This window comes from Dendrobates tinctorius, unplaced genomic scaffold, assembly GCF_039654945.1.
Source record: "Dendrobates tinctorius isolate UK_male_01 unplaced genomic scaffold, ASM3965494v1 ptg000075l, whole genome shotgun sequence".
NCBI lineage: Eukaryota > Metazoa > Chordata > Amphibia > Anura > Dendrobatidae > Dendrobates > Dendrobates tinctorius.
The window spans coordinates 44030266-44053543 of NW_027361743.1; the positions used below are offsets into that span (position 1 = coordinate 44030266).

General features: G+C 42.6%; 1 protein-coding gene across 2 annotated transcripts in view; it reads left to right on the top strand.

Annotated features, from left to right (window-relative positions):
• LOC141096537 (spartin-like) overlaps positions 1 to 12851 on the top strand; it is a 48040-nt gene extending 35189 nt beyond the window's left edge. For both annotated transcript variants that reach the window (XM_073583229.1, XM_073583228.1), the window contains exons 5-8: positions 8179 to 8373; positions 10567 to 10725; positions 10808 to 10898; positions 11939 to 12851. In XM_073583229.1, the coding sequence (XP_073439330.1) occupies positions 8179 to 8373; positions 10567 to 10725; positions 10808 to 10898; positions 11939 to 12098 (605 nt within the window). In that variant the 3' untranslated portion in view covers positions 12099 to 12851. The remainder of the gene's footprint in view (positions 1 to 8178; positions 8374 to 10566; positions 10726 to 10807; positions 10899 to 11938) is intronic.
• The last annotated feature ends 10427 nt before the right edge of the window (positions 12852 to 23278 follow it).

Here is a 23278-nt window from a genome sequence, read left to right on the forward strand (position 1 = left end):
TTTGATTTACTATGTATAGCGGGTTTTTATGTTTGGCAGCTGTCACACGCTAAAAGACGCTTTTTATTGTAAAAATAGTTTTTGCATCACCACATTTTGAGAGCTATAATTTTTTCATATTTTGACCCACACGCGACATTTTTTGATTGCTTTTTATTCCGATTTTTGGGACGCAGAATGAGCAAAAAGCAGCATTTCATGAATTTCTTTTGGGGGGGCGCGTTTACACCGTTCCGCGTGTGGTAAAATTGATAAACCGGTTTTATTCTTCGGGTCAATACGATTACAGCGATGCCTCATTTATATCATTTTTTTATGTTTTGGCGCTTTTATACAATAAAAACAATTTTATATAAAAAAATAATAATTTTTGCATCGTTTTTTCTGCGAGCTATAACTTTTTTATTTTTTGCTGATAATGCTGCATGGTGGCTCTTTTTTTGTGGGACAAGATGACGTTTTCAGCGGTACCATGTTTATTTATATCCGTCTTATTGATCGCGTGTTATTGCACTTTTTGTTCGGCGGTATGATGATAAAGCATTATTTTTTGCTTTGTTTTTTTTTAAGGGGTTCACTAAAGGGGTTAACTAGTGGGACAATTTTATAGGGCGGGTCGTTACGGACGCGGTGATGCTAAATATGTGTATTTTTATTGTTTTTTTATTTACAAAAAAAAAAAGAATTTATTGGGGATTTTTTTTTTATTTAGGATATTTTTATTAATTATTTTTACAAAATGTGGTGATGCAAAAACTATTTCTACAATAAAAAGCGTCTTAGCATGTGACAGCTACCAAACATAAAAACCTGCCATATATAGTAAATCAAACCCCCCTTTATCACCCCCTTAGTTAGGGAAAAATAATAAAATTAAAAAAATGTATTTATTTCCATTTTCCCGTTAGGGTTAGGGCTGAGATTAGGGTAATGGGTGTGTTGGGGTTAGGGTTGGAGTTTGAATTGGGGGGGCTTCCACTGTTTAGGCACATCAGGGAGTCTCCAAACGCAACATGGAGTCTGATCTCAATTCCAGCCAATTCTGTGTCGAAAAAGTTAAACGGTGCTCCTCTTCCAAGCTTTGCCATGCGCTCAAACAGTGGTTTACCCCCACATATGGGGTATCAGCATAGTCAGGACAAATTGAACAACAACTTTTGCGGTCCTGTTTTCTGCTACCCTTGGGAAAATAAAAAATTGGGAGCAAAAATATCATTTTTGTGGAAAAAATATGATTTTTTTTATTTGTATGGCTATACGTTATAAACTTCTGTGAAGCACTTGGGGGTTCAAAGTGCTCACCACACATCTAGATAAGTTCCTTGGGGGGGTCTAGTTTCCAAAATGGGGTCACTTGTGGGGGATTTCCACAGTTTAGGCACATCAGGGGCTCTCCAAACATGACATGACACCCGCAGACCACTCAATCAAAGTCTGCATTCCAAAACGTCACTACTTCCCTTCCGAGCCCCGATGTGTGCCCATACAGTAGTTTTCTCCCACATATGGGGTATCAACGTATTCAGGACAAATTGGACAACTGCTTTTGGGGTCCAATTTCTCCTGTTACCCTTGTGAAAATAAAAATATTGGGGACTAAAAGATCATGTTTGTGGAAAAAATATGATTTTTTTTAATTTTCACACCACACATCTAGATAAGTTCCCTGTAGGGTCTAGTTTCCAAAATGGGGTCACTTGTGGGGGGTTTCCACTGTTTAGGCACATCAGGGGCTCTCCAAATGCTATATGGTGTCAAGTCAATTCTGCATTGAACGGCGCTCCTTCCCTTACTTTTATCCCCCTCAAGAATGGGGGATATTTATTTTTATTACCTACTGCTCATTGCCAATGTATACCAATAATAAAATCAGCTCTTCGCTGGTCCCTGACTGCAGCAGTGGAGACTGAGCAATGGAGTCAGTGAGGGGGATCATCGACTGATTTTATTTATAACAGAGCCAGGACTTGGATCAATAAGTAACGCAAAGACCACTAACCATGATGGCGGTGACGGATCTCTCAGAGAAGATCATCAGATAAGAAGCAAGGAGAGAATCAAAATGAATTCTATAAAACTTTTTTAATAATATACTGTATTTTTTGGATTATAAGATGCACTATTGTTCCCCCAAATTTGGGGGGAAAGTGGGGGGTGCGTCTTATAATGCAAATCTGTGTTCTGCTGTGCTATAGAGTGGGGGGTGGGGCGGCTCTGGAGTGGTGTCAGGGGGCTGGGGTGGGCTGGCTGTGGGCTGCAGAGACAGCAGGAGGTCCTGTGCTCCCGCTCATTAGGCTCATGTAATATTCACTGCACCAGCTGTCCATCACCTCGGTGCTGAAGCAGCCCCACGTTGGTAGACAGGGAAGCGGTGCATATTACATGTGCCTGCACTCTCCCCCCTGTCACTGTAATCACCTTCCAATGATGGCTCCTGCTCCCAGCTCCCCCTTGGCTTTCTTGTGTTTGCTGAGATCCTACTCCTGCAGGGCGCGCAGTAGCAGCTGCTCATTCATGCAGTTCATCGCTTCAGGACCTTCCATGATGTGACCAATAGGACCTGCAGTCACGTGACTCCCAGTGTGCACTGCAAGTCACGTGACCGCAGGTCCTATTGGTCGCATCATGGAAGGTCCTGTAGCTACGATGAGCTGCCTGAATGAGCAGCAGCTGCGTGCGCCCTCGCAGGAGGAGCATCTCAGCAGACACAGGAAAGCCACAGGGGAGCTGAGAGCAGGAGGCATCATCAGAAGGTGAGTTAACTGTTTATTATTTTATCATGTGCTTGCCAGCAGGGGGGAAATATACGGATGGGGGCCATATGTGACAGCAGGGGGGAATATATGGACGGGGTGACAATGTGTGCCAGCAGGGGGGAATATAGGGACGGGGGGAGTGTTTGCCAGAAGGGGGGAATATAGGGACGGGGGGAACAATGTGTGCCAGCAGGGGGGAATATAGGGACGGGGGGACAATGTGTGCCCTCAGGGGGGAATATAGGGATGGGGGGACAATGTGTGCCAGCAGGGGGGAATATAGGGACGGGGGACAATGTGTGCCAGCAGGGGGGAATATAGGGACGGGGACAATGTGTGCCAGCAGGGGGGGATATAGGGATGGGGGGACAATGTGTGACAGCAGGGGGGAATATAGGGATGGGGGGCCGTGTTAATGCCAGCAGGGGGGAATATAGGGACGCGGGGGCCATTTGCGTACCAGCAGGGAGGCATATAGAGAGAGGGGGGCCATGTGCGTGCCAGCAGGGTGGCATATAGAGAGTGGGGGGCCATATGAGTGCCAGCAGGGGGGCATATAGTGATGGGGGGCTATGTGCCAGCACAAGGGGGCAATGTGCCAGGATGGGTTTATATAGATACCAGGATGAGGGACATATATGGTATATGATTTGAAAGATGGACACACCTCCATTTAACATAAAAAAACATTTTTTCTCTTTTTGTTCACCAAATTTGGGGGTGCGTCTTATAATCAGGTGTGTCTTATGAAGCAAAAAATTTGCGTTAAAATATGACTAAATGTAGTCTGACCAGGAAACACACAGTGTCATAGATAAAATGTAGGGACCTATACAATGGTCCCAATAATAACTGCTCATATAAAAGGAAAATGGTTCAGTCTCACTGCAATGAAGATGGACCATTCAGAACGGTGCAGGAGCATGGGATGTGGAAAAAAACTCCATCCCCTGTCGGGCCACGTGCAGTAGCTCCTGCCCTAACAAGGACCGTACCCAAGTGTGGAACTGTCACCTATAGAGTTTGAGACCCCTAGATCCCAGATGGGACTTATTAGTTTCAAAAGTTGAAAGGGTAAAACCCTGTTCAAGGTGAAACTTGACACACTGATATTTGCAATCTTATCATTGTGACTGCTGTATTGCAGCTAGTACATACTGTCATGTGGTCAGGCACATATGACGTCTGAACCACGGCTTGGTGACTACTTTTATAGATGGTAATTATATTTTTGAAGGAGGTTTAAAGGGGTTTCCAGGCTAAAAATAAATGTCAGACTTATGGTACGCTCAAGTGGTCATCATGTCCCAATTGGCAATCTTTCCCCCTCCTCTTCTCAAAGTTTTATTGAGAGAAGCGGATGAAAAGTGAGTCTGAGCGTGACCAAGACTAAGCAAGTCACATTCTTGGGTCACGTGATGACTAGAGTTGAGCGATACCGTCCGATACTTCAAAGTATCGTATCGGATGGTATCGGCCGATCTTTAAAAAAAGTATCGGTATCGCCGATTCCGATACCGGAAGTCCCATTCAAGTCTATGGGACTTCCGGTATCGGAATAAGAAAAACCCTTTCCTGCCCTTGTACAGCCTCTCTGGGGTCTGTACGGGCCTTTCGGGGGCTGTGCCGGCCTGCCAGGGGGTCTGTGCAGGCTCCGGTGGTCTGTGCCGGCCTGCCGGTGGTCTGTGCAGGCTCCGGGGGGCTGTGCCGGCCTGCCGGGGGGCTGTGCAGGCTCCGGGGGGCTGTGCCGGCCTGCCGGGGGGCTGTGCCGGCCTGCCGGGGGGCTGTGCAGGCTCCGGGGGTCTGTGCAGGCATCGTCCGATGGGACTACAAGTCCCATCGGGCGATGCCTGCTACCATGACAGTGATTGACACATTAGCCAATGATGGGACAGTAGTAGTCCCATCATCCGGCTAATGTGTTAAATGTAAAAAAAAAAATAAATAAATAAAAAATTACATGCTACATACATACAACATGCATACTACATACATGCTACATTCATACTACATACTACATACATGCTACATTCATACTACATACTACATACATGCTACATTCATACTACATAAATACTACATGCAACATACATACTACATATATACTACATGCATGCTACATACATACTACATATATACTACATGCATGCTACATACATACTGCATGCTACATACATACCACATATATACTACATACATACTACATGCATGCTACATACATAACACATATATACTACATGCATGCTACATACATACTACATGCTACATACTACATATATACTACATGCATGCTACATACTACATGCTACATACATACTACATATATACTACATGCATGCTACATACATACTGCATGCTACATGCATGCTACATACATACTACATGCTACATACATACTACATATATACTACATACATACTACATACATACTACATGCATGCTACATGCATGCTACATACATACCACATACATAACACATATATACTACATGCATGCTACATACATACTACATGCTACATACATACCATATACATACTACATGCATGCTACATACATACTACATGCATGCTACATACATACTACATGCTACATACATACTACATATATACTACATGCATGCTACATACATACTACATGCTACATACATACTACATATATACTACATGCATGCTACATACTACATGCTACATACATACTACATATATACTACATGCATGCTACATACATACTACATGCATGCTACATACATACTACATGCTACATACATACCACATACATACTACATATATACTACATGCATGCTACATACATACTGCATGCTACATGCATGCTACATACATACTACATACATACTACATACATACTACATGCTACATACATACCACATATATACTACATACATACAATACATTCATACAATACATACATAGACATACAGTACATATAACATAGAGTAACATACTTACCAATACTTGTCACATTGTTCCCCGAAGCCATTGTCTTTTCCGGAATAAATATTAACATAACAAACCACAAAAATACTCACCCACGATCCGAAGCAGTCCACGAGTGTGTCCCACGACGATCTTGGGTAGAGAACTGCAGCATCAGCTGTTGCTGCCGTTCTCTACGGGCTGCAGGAATCCAATGACGGAAGGTAGGTATCCTTCCGCACTGTATTCCTCCGCCACTTAAAAAAAAAAAAAGTCCCTAGTCTCACTTTATGCCATTGCTGTGTGGGAAATTCCCACGCAGCAATGGCATAAAGTGAGACTAGGGACTTTTTTTTTTTAAGTGGCGGAGGAATACAGTGCGGAAGGATACCTACCTTCCGTCATTGGATTCCTGCAGCCCGTAGAGAACGGCAGCATCATCTGATGCTGCAGTTCTCTACCCAAGATCGTCGTGGGACACACTCGTGGACTGCTTCGGATCGTGGGTGAGTATTTTTGTGGTTTGTTATGTTAATATTTATTCCGGAAACGACAATGGCTTCGGGGAACAATGTGACAAGTATTGGTAAGTATGTTACTCTATGTTATATGTACTGTATGTCTATGTATGTATTGTATGAATGTATTGTATGTATGTAGTATATATGTGGTATGTATGTAGCATGTAGTATGTATGTAGTATGTATGTAGCATGCATGTAGCATGTAGTATGTATGTAGCATGCATGTAGCATGTAGTATGTATGTAGCATGCATGTAGTATATATGTAGTATGTATGTAGCATGCATGTAGTATATATGTAGCATGTATGTAGTATGTATGTGGTATGTATGTAGCATGTAGTATGTATGTAGCATGCATGTAGTATGTATGTAGCATGCATGTAGTATGTATGTAGTATGTATGTAGTATGTATGTAGCATGCAGTATGTATGTAGCATGTATGTAGTATGTATGTAGTATATATGTAGTATGTAGTATGTATGTAGCATGCATGTAGTATATATGTAGTATGTATGTAGTATGTATGTAGTATGTATGTAGCATGCAGTATGTATGTAGTATGTATGTAGTATATATGTAGTATGTATGTAGCATGCATGTAGTATGTATGTAGCATGTAGTATGTATGTAGCATGCATGTAGTATGTATGTAGCATGTATGTAGTATGTATGTAGTATATATGTAGTATGTATGTAGCATGTAGTATGTATGTAGCATGCATGTAGTATGTATGTAGTATTTTTTTTTTTTTTTTTTTTAACATTTAACACATTAGCCGGATGATGGGACTACTACTGTCCCATCATTGGCTAATGTGTCAATCACTGTCATGGTAGCAGGCATCGCCCGATGGGACTTGTAGTCCCATCGGACGATGCTTGCACAGACCCCCGGACATCAGCACAGCCCCCCGGCAGGCCGGCACAGCCCCCCGGCAGGCCGGTACAGACCCCCACAGGGTGCACAGACCACCGGCAGGCCGGCACAGCCCCCCGGCAGGCCGGTACAGACCCCGGGCAGTCCACACAGCCCCCCGGCAGGCCGGCACAGCCCCCCGGCAGGCCGGCAGAGACCCCCGGAAGGCCCGAAATGACGGCGCATCATGATGCGCACACACCGCGCATCATGATGACGTCAGGCCGTCAATCAACTGAACTTCCGATTCCGATGCCGAATTCCGATATTGAAAAAATATCGGAAGTCGGTATCGGAATTCCGATACAGCAAGTATCGGCCGATACCCGATACTTGCGGTATCGGAATGCTCAACACTAGTGATGACAGCTCAAGCTGACAAAAGCGGGGAATCCTGACAGTGTGGATATTGAACAGTGTCGATATTCAGCAGTCACATATGGTGACTTCAGAAATGTATGTTCAATCCTGAAACCCCCTTTAATTATGCACATGTCAGCACCAACTCCCAATGTATGCTCATGAAAAATGGGGTGTCCTCAATCCCAAATGTTCACTCCAAGCCCCAGCTGTCGTAAGGGATCAAGGGGTCGAAACCTTATACTTGTATTTTATTCCCTGTATATTGATGGTGTGCCAGTAAATTAAAGAAGCTGAGCATTGATGCTGTGAATGTTTTGTACTGATTGGATCTCCGATTTGGAGGCAGTTTGCTGACCATAATGGAGACGTCTATACTCATTTGATGACCATACAATGTATTTTATTAGACGTTGTTGTTCCTCTCAAGAGCCATCAAAAAAGGCATACTCTAGTACAATTTGCACTCCATCTTTGCTGTTCTACATTGCAAAAATCACTTAAAATTAAAGCAGTATCGGTCATGTGTCTAAAACATGATTCTGGATTTAGAAACCCCAAGTGTAGAAATGCGAAATTGCAAACTTTTTGTTGTATATAACCATATATTTCTGTACTGCTGGTATGCAGACTTGTCAGAACAATTTTATGGTTTACTGTCTTTTTATTATTTTATTTTCGTTACTAGGAGCTTCTTGGCTGAGTTTGGGTCTCGTTAAAGGAGCAGAATTGACTGAAAAAAACATTCACAAAGGTGCTACCAAATTAAGAGAGCACATACAGCCCGGGGATAAACCTATGGAGATCAATCCCACAGTGGCCAAAGGGCTTAACATAGCCAAGCAAGCCACTGGAGGAGCAGTTAAAGTCAGTCACTTCCTAGGTAAAGATATAAAGTATGCTTTCCTTTTAAAAGTTATTTGAATTGAATAGTAGGGGTAAAGCCTTGTCAATTACGTAACTTGAAGCTTGTGTGCCACAATGCAAAATCTACAAGAACAGGTCTTTTTAAAGGGGTTCTCCAAGAATGTGACAAAAATGGCCACCGTCACAAATATCAAGCTGCAAATGCTGCCTGTCCCTAGTGTCAGAGAAGCAGCATCATGAACAAACTGACCTACTTTGCTCGCTAAGCTGCAGAGCAGAGCAGAGCTATAACAGGAGAAACAACCCCACCCTCCCTCAGCTAACTTGGCACACTGGGGGGGGTGATTTTTATTTTTGTTTTCCACTTTCAGTCTGACTGCGTGCTCAGTCAGTCTCTGTGCCCTGCTGTAAAGCTGTCAGACTGACTCAGCAGAATGGGTTTACAAATGAGAAAAGGGCACGAGAAAGCCAGAGGAAAAACCCAAATGTGATCAGTCTAGGAGAAGTTTTTCTTTTCTCATGTTACAGCCCTTAGGGGACAGATCAGATGTTTTTGCTTACAATGCAACTATTCTGATAGTCCACCTCTCAGGTGGTGTTTCTTCAGGTTATAGCCACCGGGTTGCAGCTTGAAATTTGTGGTGGTGGCCATATTTATCACATTCTCAAAGAATCTCTTTACTAGTATTGATTATTGAAAAGGACCAAACAGACCATTTTGTCCGCCTGCCTTCCCTAGGCTCCAGGGACACGATGAACTGCAACCCCTGCACCCACTATAGTTAGGCCCCTGACCTTTGATGATAAATGGATCCTAGGTAATGGTGTTATGGGTATTTTTTTTTTTTGATAGATGAATGTTTACTTCGTAACAAGTCATGTCTGTGGGACGCCCTCACACTCAGGGCTGTGGGGTACTCGGTACCGAGCCCGGTGGACCTCAACGGGAGTTGTCACGGTAGCTGTGACCTGGCCCGTGGCCCTGGGCGCCCATGGTAAATGTTCAGTGTGAATGAATAAGTCGTGACGCCACCTGTGGTGTTCGGTAATGTAGATGTTAGGGTACCGTTACACCTAGCGATGCACCAGCGATCCCGACCAGCGATATGACGCGGTCAGGATCGCTGGTGCATCGCTAGGTGGTCGCTAGTGAGCTGCCACACAGGCAGATCTCACCAGCGACATCGCAGGGGACGGGGATCGCTTCTTACCTGTCAGACGCGGCGATCCTGCGTCCTCCCGCCCGGCTCCACGCGTCGCTCGTCGGCGCCACAGGAAGCGCCGCAGGAAGTGGCCGACGAGGAATGGTCCAGGAGCTTCTTGCGCGATCAGCGATAACCAGCGGGGGAGCCGGTCGGAGGTATCACAAGCAGCGATATCGCTAGCAATATCGCTGCAACGTCACAAAATCGGTGACTTTACAGTGATATTGCTAGCGATATCGCAGTGTGTAACGGGGGCTTTAGGCCGACGCTGCAGACAGATCCTCTGGGACAGACGGTGTGGTGCAGCAGTGATGGTATAGCCCTCCACAGGCAGGGCTGTTGACCCAGGGCAGAGTAGATATGGTGACTTAGGTGGTGTAGTGTCAGGCGCAGGGGATGTAGCGGTGCCGGGCAGGTCGACGCTGGAATAAGTGGAGGACACCAGGGCACGTAGTTCCAAAGCTTTACTCACAGTCTGTTGCACAAACAGGTGTCTGCTTCTGTGCCGTGTCCTCTGGGTCTGGGACTCAGTCAACCCCCCAGGCCAGATGGAATACTCTTTTCCAACACTCCGCCAACTTGTGCCTTTCTGAACGTCTCCTCTTATAGCGCCTTTAGATGAAGTACTCCTAGTACTGAGTTACACTGGAGTTCCTCCTGTCTGATGTTCCTATGAACTCTACTTGTACGGCAGACAGCTGTAGCCTGCTTCGGGGACTCCTTGCTACTAAGTCCCGGCTCACTATCCAGTTGCTGTTGTGCCCCCAAGTCTTGTGTGGGAATAAAGTGGTCACTACTTCTATTCCTCCGTTGTCTGCTGCAGGACCATTAGTATCCGTACAACCTCGGGGAACGGGCCCCGGCCTTGCGCTTAGAACTTCTAGGAAGGGTTCTCTTCTCACCCGCGTCCTCTGTTCTCTTTTACTCCTCAGGGGCGCCACATCTGCTTTACCTTAGATTTTTTTGCTAAATATCCAAGACTGATGGGGGTTTCTTTGTCCTAGTGGATGGAGTCTGTGCTGTTGCAAGTTGTGTTGGGAGAGAGCTGGGGCCACACGTGAAGAAATATGGCAGCAAACTGCTCCCTGAATCACTGAAGAAAGACAAGGATGGTAAATCTCCATTGGATGGCGCTATGGTGGTAGCAACAAGTGGAGTACAAGGTATGTTCATGGCTATAAAGATATTATTTGTGGTTTTGTTGATCCACCTCCCACAGTTACATTTTTTATGCTTTATTTAAAGGATTTGCAACGGTTTGGCAGGGGTTAGAGTACGCCGCAAAGAACGTCACCAAGAGTGTGGCCTCCGAGACTGTGCATACGGTCAACTATAAGTAGGTCTGAATACTTATGTGGGGTTTTTTTTGTTGAAGGGGCAGAAACAAAAATGGTAAGTTTCTGCTCTATGATGCAATAGTATATAATTGAGCAGGAAGGGGTTAATGCTTTAGTATGATGAGCCAAAATGATGCCACCCAGATAAGGCACATCTATCAGATGCCTCTATAAGACGCCTCTCCATTACTAATCCTTTAGTTGTATTGTAAATAAACGCACAGCATGTATAGTCTTTTATTTGAAATAAAAGCAAAACATACTTTTCCCTCTTTATTTAAAATGGCAAATACAGTTATACTCCTCTAATGGCCATTTCATTGAAACCATCATCTCCTGTAATAAAAAAAAAAACATATCCATCACCTGTCCGTCATTCTGTCCCACACCATAATCCATGTCTGGGGATAAATAGTTTTCAACATAGACAGTGCCAAGATGCGACTGTCTAGGCTAAGAATCACTGATGAATAAACTGCTGTGGCAGTGCTGAGAATAGAGGTCTATACTCTGTTGAGTCCAATTCTCATAGTCTAAGGTCCCAATCTCATGATTACAGGGTGCTCCTGTAGACTGACCCCTAGTGATCATCGGATTATCCATCATTCCTCGGATAGGTGAGAACTTGCCGTCTTAGGAACAACCTTCTACATTCTGTTAATTCCATGTAATTTTTGACAGCAAGTACATTTTTTTTAACAATGCTGCGTCCTATCAATGTTCAATTATCTTTTCACAAATGTACAATTATTTTGCTAGGAAGCGCAGTAAGAAGGGAAAAAAAATCCTGCCCCCTTTTTCCTTTTGCTGATCATTCTCGGATTAGACCTTTTCTCAAATATCAAGTAAAGTGGAGTGATGCCTCCATAATATGGTGACATTTTACTATCTATATGGCCTGAGCCTGTAGCACATGGGTTATGTATACTAGCTGGAGAACTCGTACTGGCACATTAATTACACAGATATACAAATTCTACCAATTTAATCATTAACAGTTTCATTGAGAAATAACCTAATTTACTTTTTTTTTTTGTAGGTATGGAAAAGATGCAGGTCAAGCCACTGATGATGCAGTCAATTCTGCAATCAATGTTGGGGTCACTGCCCTTACTATTGACTATTTAGGTGTAAAAGCAATAGTGAAAAAAAATGAAACCAGAGTGAGAGAGGAACAAGAAAAGAAGGATCCGCAATGACACCGTAATCCCGCTCTCCCCTCTGCCTTAATGAGACACTAAACCTTTCCACTGATTAATACAGTATCTGCTTGGTTTTTTTTTATACACTTTTTTTCTGTATATTAGACTTAGGCTGTGTGCCCACGTTGCGTTTTTAAGCGTTTCCGCAGCGTTTGTGCCGGCTCAGACGCTGCAGAAACGCTTAAAAGAAGCTTCACATTAAATTGCATGCGTTTTTGGCTTTTTGTGCCAATGCATGCGTTTTTAAATGCTCAGGAATTGCTTAGCGGCTAAAAACGCAGCATGCACATTAATTTCCGCATTGTTAAGTGTTTTTAGCCTTTCCCAATGTTCCCAGAAAACGTGCGGAAAAAAATGCGTCAAAAACGCACAAGAAACGCGCGGAAATAAAACGCGCGTTTTCTGGGAAGGGGATCAGTTTCCTGAATGTTTAGAAACGCTACCGTGGGCACATAGCCTAAGAATCGTGTGAAACGCTGGCACAAAGATCAGGTCTGCATCCAAAAATATTCCACTATATGAATAGAAACAGTAGCATACCCCTTAATGACCGCCAATACGTCTTTTTACTGACCTGAGATATAAGGGAATATCATCCCCATACAGGGGACAATCCAGCAGCTGTCGGCTGTACACTATAGCTTACAACTTGCTGTATCACAAACGATCAGTGTTGGCACCGTCCATATCTGTGTAACCCCTTAGTTGCTGCTGTCAAAAGTGACTACATCAAATAAATGGTTAATAGATTGTGGGGGCTTCCGTTTTAATCTAATTGGCACACCGAGATCATGATTGTGTGGTCCTGATGTTTTCCATAGCAAGTCATGGCCAAATAGCGGCCTTAGAGTCTCCCGGCTATAGCGGTCAGTTCAGAAGTTAGCGACATTTAGGTGGTACACAAACACTTTTTCATTCCGGCTATACCACTTTGCATTAATTCTTGAAAATCACTTGAAGGGTTAATAAAGTACCTGACAGAAGTTTTCAATATGTGGAGGGGTGCTGTTTTTAAAATGATATGACTTTTTTGGGTTTTCCAATATATAGGACCCTCAAAGTCACTTCAAATCGGGATAGGTCCCTCAAATAATAAATATTGTAACTTTCCTTGAAAAAATGAAAAATTGCTGCTACATTTTTAAACCTCCTAAAAGGCTAACAAAATAAAATAGCGTTTTAAAAATGGTGCTGATGTAAAGCAGACATGTGGGAAATGTTATTTATTAATGTTTTTGTGTAGTATGACTATCTAGATTAAAGGGATAATCATTCAAAGTTTGAAAATTGCATTTATTTTTACATTTTTTTCAAGTTTCTGATATTTTTTATAAATGAACACAAAACATATCAACCTAAATTTACCATTATCATAAATTATAATGTGCCACGAAAAAACAGTCTCAAAATTAATGGGATTTCTTGAAGCGTTCCAGAGTTATCACCACATAAAGTGACATTGGTCAGAATTTAAAAAATTGGCCCCGTCACTAAGGGGTTAACCCCTTAACCCCCAAGGGTGGTTTGCACGTTCATGACCGGGCCAATTTTTACAATTTTGACCACTGTCCCTTTATGAGGTCATAACTCTGGAACGCTTCCATGGATCCCATGGATCTACCAGGGGAAGAGTCTTGAGGAGATCATTTGCATATTCCCAGTGCCTTCTGGGATAAGTGAAGAGTCTCCACGAGCTCAACGATCACTGGGTTTTGGCCGTTGCAGCTGAAAAGAGGAAATCGGAAAAACCGCGCTCATCTTTCATTGTTTTTAAGAAATCTCAAGATGGAAGAGGCCAGGAGCCATCTGGTGAGCTGCATTTCTTGCTACATGTTCACAGATTTACCTGTTGAGAAGCCAATGTTCACATGCCACAAATGCAAGCTTGTGTCCCTGTTGGAGGAAAAGTTGCAAAATCTCGAAGAGAGGTTAGCTACGTTGAAGATCATTAAGGAAGGTGAAGAGTTCTTGGACAGAGTAGAATTATCTCTTCATGTTACAGAAAGAGAAGAAATTCGAAGTGCACCTGAAGAAACAGAGGAATGGAGACATGTGACCCAGAGAAGCAGGAGGATCAGGAGGCAGTCAGCACCCATACTGCTCAGAAACCAGTACCAGGCTCTCACGCAGGAAAACGATGAAGAAATACATCAGGATAAGACTTTGCCAACAAACAGCAACCTTGTACGCCTTCAGAGTCCTCCTGGATGGAGAAAGAAAAATGTTGTGAAGAAGAAACGGAGAGTGGTGGTCATGGGGGATTCCCTGTTGAGAGGAACAGAGGCCGCTATCTGCAGACCGGATATAACTTCAAGAGAAATGTGCTGTCTTCCAGGTGCGAAGATTAAGGATGTGTCTGACAGGATATCAGGACTCTTCAGACCTACAGATGACTACCCATTCCTGCTACTACATGTGGGGACAAATGACACCGCAAGAAACGACCTGGAAACCATCTGCAGAGACTTTGAAGACTTGGGCAAGAAAGTGAAGGAACTGGGAGCGCAGGTGGTCTTCTCTTCCATCCTCCCAGTGGATGGCCATGGAGCAAGGAGGTGGAATAAGATTCTGCAGGTGAACAACTGGCTACGTCGATGGTGCCGTCAGCAACGATTTGGATTTCTGGATCACGGAATGAACTACTTATACGATGGACTACTTGCTAGAGATGGGGTGCACCTTACGAAGACTGGAAAGCATGTATTTGGAAGTCGCCTTGCTACACTTGTTAGGAGAGCTTTAAACTAGAACAACATGGGAAGGGAAGCAAAAGGCCAGAAAAAGCCATACACCTGACAAATGCTATTGAGAACTCTGCTATTAGAAGTGGAAAGGAAGAACAAAGATGAAAGAATCTAATTAATACAAATATTGGAGAAAGAGAAACCAATCACAAACTAAAATGTTTCTATACTAATGCACAAAGCATGGGCAACAAACAAGGAGAATTGGAACTACTAACACAGGAAAAGAAATATGATGTCATTGGAATCACTGAAACTTGGTGGGACAATACACATGATTGGAATACAAGACTAGAAGGATACAACTTATTTGCAAGAAACAGACTTGATAAACGAGGAGGGGGTGTCGCATTGTATGTTAGAAACGCGTATATCTGCACAGAGATTGAAGCTTCAGAGACTGGGAGTTCTGTGGAAACTGTTTGGGTAAGAATACAAGGACAGAACAATGGAAAGGACACCATTGTAGGCATTTACTACAGGCCGCCTGTGCAAGCTGAAGATATGGATGAACTCTTTATGCATCAAATGGCCAAGTTCTCCAAAAAATATGACATAGTTGTCATGGGAGATTTCAACTATCCAGACATTTGTTGGGAATCTCTCTCAGGCAAAACTAACAGGTCAAGGAAATTCTTATCCTCTCTTGCTGACAACTTTATCTTCCAAAAGGTAAGGGAGAAAACAAGGGGAACTGCTACCTTGGATCTAATCCTTATAAACAGGGAGGAAATGGTTGAGGAGGTAAAAGTGGCTGGGACCCTAGGAGGTAGCGACCATGCTATTTTAGAATTTTGGATAACTAGAGGCGGAAGACCTGTGAAGACTCAGACGTCAAGGTTAGATTTCAGAAATGCAGATTTTAAGGGATTCAGAAAAAGAATTGGAGGGATCCAATGGCTGGATATCCTTAAAGACAAAAATGTCCAGGAAGGATGGGAAATCTTGAAAAATGAAATTCTCAAAGCACAGTTGTTAACAATTCCGAAAAGAGGGAAGAATAGGAAGCATTTAAGGAAACCAGGATGGATGAACACAGAACTTAAGCACATGCTAAAAAGGAAGAAAAAAATGTTTATAAAATGGAAAGAGGGAGGCATATCTAAAGAAGAATATAATGCTGTCTGCAGAACCTGCAGGGCACAAATCAGATTATCTAAAGCTGAAAATGAATTGAGGCTTGCAAGAGATGTCAAAAGCAATAATAAAGGATTTTGGGGATATGTCAAAAGTAAAAGAAAAGTCAAAGATGCTATAGGATTTTTACAGGATGAAAATGATGAAATGGTAAGACAGGATGTTGAGAAGGCCGAACTTTTAAATTCCTATTTTGCATCTGTTTTCTCTCAGAAAGGAAATGTAACATCAACTGTTATTCACTGTCCTATTAAGGGAGTAGAAGAATCCAGGATATCTATAAACAGAAAGATAGTGAGGAAACACTTAGCTAACCTAAATGAATTCAAGTCTCCAGGTCCAGATGAATTACACCCCAGAGTACTGAAGGAGATAGCAGAAGAAATTTTTGAACCCCTCTCCATAATCTTTGAAAATTCTTGGAGAACAGGAGAAGTGCCAGAAGACTGGAGAAGAGCAAATGTTGTTCCTATCTTCAAAAAGGGGAAGAAGGTGGACCCAGGCAACTATAGGCCGGTGAGTCTGACTTCTATACCAGGAAAGATCTTTGAACAAATTATTAAACAACATGTATGTCAATGCCTGGATAAGAATGAAGTGATTAAACAGAGTCAGCATGGGTTTGTAGCTAATAAGTCATGTCAGACTAACTTAATTTCCTTCTATGACGGTATCACTGATTGGGTGGATCAAGGAAATGCTGTAGATATAGTATATCTTGACTTCAGCAAAGCATTTGACAAAGTCTCTCATACAATCCTTATTGAAAAAATGACTAAGTATGGGATGGACAAGGCAACTGTTAGGTGGATTCATAACTGGCTTAGTGATCGGACCCAAAGAGTGGTCGTAAATGGCTGTACATCCAGTTGGAAGAATGTCTCAAGTGGGGTACCACAGGGCTCTGTCCTGGGCCCTGTATTGTTCAACATCTTTATCAACGATTTAGATGAAGGAATTGAGGGTAAACTGATTAAATTTGCTGATGACACAAAGCTAGGAGGGATAGCTAATACTAGAGAAGAGAGAGAGAGGATTCAAAAAGATATAAATAAACTGGAGAAGTGGGCAGCAACTAACAGAATGGTTTTTAACAGGGAGAAATGCAAAGTACTACATCTGAGCAATACAAATGAAAAAAGCATATATAGAATGGGAGGAATAGGGCTAAGTGACAGCACATGTGAAAAAGACTTGGGTATACTAATAGATCACAGACTGAATATGAGTCAACAGTGTGATGCAGCAGCAAAAAAGGCAAATGCAATTCTAGGATGTATTAACAGAAGCATACAGTCTAGATCACGTGAAGTCATTATTTCCCTCTACTCCTCTTTGGTCAGACCTCATCTGGAATATTGTGTCCAGTTTTGGGCACCACATTTTAAAAAAGACATCAACAAACTGGAGCAGGTTCAGAAAAGAGCGACCAGAATGGTGACCGGTCTGCAAACCCTGTCTTATGAGGAAAGGTTGCAGGATTTGGGAATGTTTAGTTTGCAAAAGAGAAGACTGAGAGGAGACTTAATAGCTGTCTACAAATATCTAAAGGGCTGTCACATTGTAGAAGGATCAACTTTATTCTCATTTGCACAAGGAAAGACTAGAAGCAATGGGATGAAACTGAATGGGAGGAAACACAGATTAGATATTAGAAAAAACTTTTTGACAGTTAGAGTAATCAATGTGTGGAACAAGCTGCCACGAGAAGTGGTGAGTTCTCCTTCAATGGAAGTCTTCAAACAGAGGCTGGACAGACATCTGACTGGGATGATTTAGCGAATCCTGCTTTGAGCAGGGGGTTGGACCAGATGGCCCAGGAGGTCCCTTCCAACTCTACCATTCTATGATTCTATGATTCTATGATTCTATCCCAGTGATTCTGAAAATTTTGAAAATTTCGCAATTTTCCAACTTTGAATTTTTATGCCCTTAAATCACAGAGATACGGCACACAAAAAACTTAATAAGTAACATTTCCCACATGTTTACTTTACATCAGCACAATTTTGGAACCAAAATTTTTTTTTGTTAGGAAGTTATAAGGGTTAAAAGTTGACCAACGATTTCTCATTTTTGCAACACCATTTTATTTTTACGGACCACATCACATTTGAAGCCACTTTGAGGGGTCTATATGATAGAAAATACCCAAAAGTGACACCATTCTAAAAACTGCATCCCTTAAGGTGCTAAAAACCACATTCAAGAAGTTTATTAACCCTTCAGGTGCTTCACAGGAATTTTTTGAATATTTAAAAAAAAAAATGAACATTTAACTTTTTTTCACAAAAAAATAATTCAGGTTCCATTTTTTTTTTTTACCAAGAGTAACAGGAGAAATTGGACTGCAAAAGTTATTGTGCAGTTTGTCCTGAGTACGCTGATACCTGATATGTGGGGGGGAACCACTGTTTCGGCGCATGGCAGAGCTCAGAAGGGAAGGAGCGCCGTTTGACTTTTTCAATACAAAATTGGCTGGAATTCAGATCGGATGCCATGTCACGTTTGGAGAGCCCCTGATGTACCTAAACAGTGGAAACCCCCCCACAAGTGACCCCATTTTTGAAACTAGACCCCCCAAGGAACTTGTCCAGATATGTGGTGAGAACTTTGAACCCCCAAGGGCTTCACAGAAGTTTATAACGTACAGCGGTACAATTAAAAAATCATATTTTTTCCACAAAAAGGATCTTTTCACCCCCGATTTTTATTTTCCCAAGGGTAACAGGACCCTAAAAGTTATTGTGCAATTTGTCCTGAGTACGCTGATACCCCATATGTCGGTGTAAACGACTATTTGGGCGCATGGCAGAGCTCAGAAGGGAAGTAGCGCCATTTGACTTTTTTGGCTGGAATTGAGATCGGACACCATGTCGCGATTGGAAAACCCCTGATGTACCAAAACAGTGGAAACCCCCCACATATGACACCATTTTGGAAACTAGACCCCCAAAGGAACTTATCTAGATGTGTGGTGAGCACTTTGAACCCCCAAAGGCTTCACAGAAGTTTATAATGCCCGGGGATGAAAATAAAAAAATCGTATTTTTTCCACAAACATGATCATTTAGTCCCCAATTTTTTTATTTTCCCAAGGGTAACAGGAGAAATTGGACCCCAAAATTTGTTGTACAATTTGTCCTGAGTACGCTGATACCCCATATGTGGGAGAAAACTACTGTATGGGCACACGTCGGGGCTCGGAAGGGAAGTAGTGTCGTTTTGGAATGCAGACTTTGATGGAATGGTCTGCGGGTGTCATGTGCGTTTGGAGAGCCCCTGATGTACCTAAACTATTGAAACTCCCCACAATTGACCCCATTTTGGAAACTAGACCCCCCACGGAACTTATCTAGATGTGTGGTGAGCACTTTGAACCCCCAAGTGCTTCACAGAAGTTTATAACGTGAAAATAAAAAAATCATTTTTTTCCACAAAAATGATATTTTGCGCCCAATTTTTTATTTTCCTAAGGGTAACAGGAGAAATTGGACCCCAAAAGTTGTTTTGCAATTTGTCCTGAGTAGGCTGATACCCTATATGTGGGGGTAAAACACTGTTTGGGCGCATGGCAGAGCTTGGAAGGGAAGGAGCACCATTTGACTTTTTCAACTCAGAATTGGCTGGAATTGAGATCAGATGCCATGTTGCATTTGGAGAGCACCTGATGTGCCCAAACAGTGGAAACCCCCCAATTATAGCTCCATCCCTAACCCCAACACACCCCTAACCCTAATCTCAGCCCTAACTCTAGCCCTAACCCAAGCCCTAGCCCTAACCCTAATGGGAAAATGGAAATAAATATTTTCTTTTAATTTTATTATTTTCCCTAACTAAGGGGGTGATAACGGGGGGTTTGATTTACTATTTATGGTGGTTTTTATGTTTGGCGGCTGTCGCACGCTAAAAGACGCTTTTTATTGTAAAAATAGTTTTTGCATCACCACATATTGAGAGCTATAATTTTTCCATATTTTGACGCACAGAGTCATGTGAGGTCTTATTTTTTGCGGGACGAGTTGACGTTTTTATTGGTACCATTTTCGGGCATGTGACATCTTTTGATCGCTTTTTATTCCGATTTTTGGGACGCAGAATGAACAAAAACCAGCGTTTCATAAATTTCTTTTGGGGGGTGCGTTTACACTGTTCTGCCTGCGGTAAAATTGATAAAGCGCTTTTATTCTTCGGGTCAGTATGGTTACAGCGATACCTCATTTAGGTCATTTTTTATTGTTTTGGCGCTTTTATGCAATGAAAACAATTTTATATAAAAAATAATTATTTTTGCATCGCTTTATTCTGCGAGCTATAACTTTTTTACTTTTTCGCTGATGATGCTGTATGGTGGCTCATTTTTTGCGGGACAAGATGACGTTTTCAGTGGTACCATGGATATTTATATGCGTCTTTTTGATCGCGCGTTATTGCACTTTTCGGCGGTATGATAAGAAATCATTATTTTTTGCTTCGTTTTTTATTTTTCAAGGAGTTCGCTAAAGGGGTTAACTAATGGGACAGTTTTATAGGGTGGGTCGTTACGGACGCGGCGATACCAAATATGTGTGCTTTTATTGTTTTTTTTTTATTTCCAAAAAATGAATTTATTAGGGAATATTTTTTTTTTTTAAATTTATTTAGCGATTTTTTTAAAATTATTTTTACACTTTTTTTTAACTTTATTACATTGTCCCAGGGGGTACATCACTGTCATGTGACAGATCGCTGATCTTTCACATCACAGATCACTGTGACAGATCAGCAATCTGTCACAGGCACTGCACAAGGCTTCCTCCTTGCCTGCGCTTTGCAGGCATGAGGAAGCAAGCTCCCTGCAGGCCCCCGAAGGTCCCCACCGCCATCTTGGATTCGGGGGCCTGGAGGAAAGGAGCCCCCCGCAGCAGCGCTGCACATTGCGCTGCCGTGGGGGGCTCAGGGAAGCACCGATGCTTCCCTTTAACCCCCGGTACACCGCGATCGTGTTTGATCGCGGTGTACAAGGGGCTAACGTGTCGGGGGCGGTCCATGACCGCCCCTGACACATTGTGCCGGGTGACAGCTGTGATAATCAGCTGACACCCGGCCGCGATCAGCGGCGCTCACCACGTGACGTACTATCCCGTCCCTGGGAATTAAGTCCCAGGGCACATGGACGGGATAGTACGTCACATGACAGAAAGGGGTTAATATTTTGAAAACCAAAGCAGTAGTATAGCCTGGTCCTAAGAGAAAATTCTCAGACTTTTGTTTTTCCTCCAGACAGGCATTGTACATGTACTATCCCTTGTGATATACGGTAATCTTCTGAAGACAATAATTATTCACTTTTTGGATTTATGGTTATAGGGGTTATCCCAGGAATCCATTTTTCCACTAAAATGGCAGGGCATTGGTGTTTAAAGGTAACTTGAAATGCCTATAGCATAAAAAGTACCCATTATTTCTTGCTTCACATGAGTACTGCTAGGGGTGGGTAATGAGCAGAATTGGTCTATTTCCCCTTTTGGCAGCTAAGAATGTAGCCCCTAGAATCATAGAATGGTAGATTTCACAAGCTCTCGTGGCTGCTTTGTTCACCCCTCACTGTCTAAACGTTTTTTCTAATATCTAATCTATTTAATCATTCTTCTCTGCTCGATTTCTGAAACTTAACAAGGACAAAACTGAATTCATCACAGTTACCCCATGTCACTTAACCCCCCCCAACAGACCTGTCCATTAAAGTAAATGGCTGTTCATTCACCCTAGTCTCGCAAGCTCGCTGCCTCTGCCTTGACTCTGATCTCTCCTTCAAACCACATATCCAAGCCCTTTCGACTTCCTGCAAACTCCAACTCTAAAATATTTCCTGGATCCACACATTCCTCAACCAAGAATCACTAGTGCATGCCCTCATCTCCCGCCTTGACTACTGCAACCTCCTGTTCTGTGGCCTCCCCTGTAACACACATGCACCTCTCCAATCTATCCTAAAATCTGCTGCTCGAATAATCCACCTATCTCCCTGCTATTCCCCGGCCTCTCCTTTCTGTCAATCCCTTCACTGGCTCCCAATTACCCAGAGACTCCAGTTCAAAACCCTAACCATTGCATACACAACCTCTCTCCTCCATACATCTGTGACCTCGTCTCCCGATACTTACCTGCACACAACCTCCGATCCTCGCAAGATCTCCTTCTCTACTCGCCTCTTATGTCCTCTTCGCGAATTCCCCCTACTTTGAAACTCTCTACCTCAGCATGTCAGAATCTTGCATACCATGGAAACCTTCAAAAGGAACCTGAAGTTCTACCTCTTCCGACAAGCCTACAACCTGCAGTAACCATCAAACTACTACACGACCAGCTCTACCCTCACCTATGCTATCCTCACCCATCCCATGTAGATTGTGAGCCCTCACGGGCAGGGCCCTCTCTCCTCCTGTACCAGTTGATGACTTGTATTGTTTATGATTATTGTACTTGTTTTTTTATGTATACAGCCCTTTTCATATGTAAAGTGCCATGGAATAAATGGTGGTATACTAATAAGGTGGAGGTGCTACACTCTATCAACACAAGGTGGTGCAAGAAGTAAATGTCATATTTCTTCAACCGGTAAATTACAAACACTGTATACAATGAATCATATTTAATGGTGGGGGACAATCCCTTTAAAATGACGTTTTAGGTTCCCTGCTAGCAGCCTTGGTGAAAATGTAGTGCTGGAGTGTAGATAATGCAATCGGAAGGAAACATCAGCCCTTTCCTCTTTATTGTCAGTAGAGCTGAAAGAATAACTCTATGAGTCGTAGAAAGGGGGTATAGTATAATCTAATATTTACAGCTGGACTAAATACTAAATTTTGCCCTTGCACCAATAACAGCGCTGTGTTCTAAGAATATCTTATTATTTAACATCAAAAATTACTTAATAAAAAATAAATATAATTATATATAGTTTATTGAAGTGTGTTGGGTCAGAGACAGTTTAAAGGTTTATTATAGGGTTTTAAGATAAGATAAGATAATCCTTTAATTGTCCCACCATGGAGAAATTCAGAATTACATTTATTACCTGGTTGTGATTATTCTAGGGTGTGTTCACATAGAATTCTTTGCACATTTTGTGACACTGTCCCCATGGAGAAAACTGCGCCTATGGTGCACATCACTTTTTTTTCATATTTTCTTACGAATGATGGATGAAACATCAGGTCAGTTCTTTTTTGTATGACTTAGTCCCCATGATGTGGATATGAGAGATGCCAGCAGAACTAGCAATAGGATGGAGATCACTGAGCATATCCAACA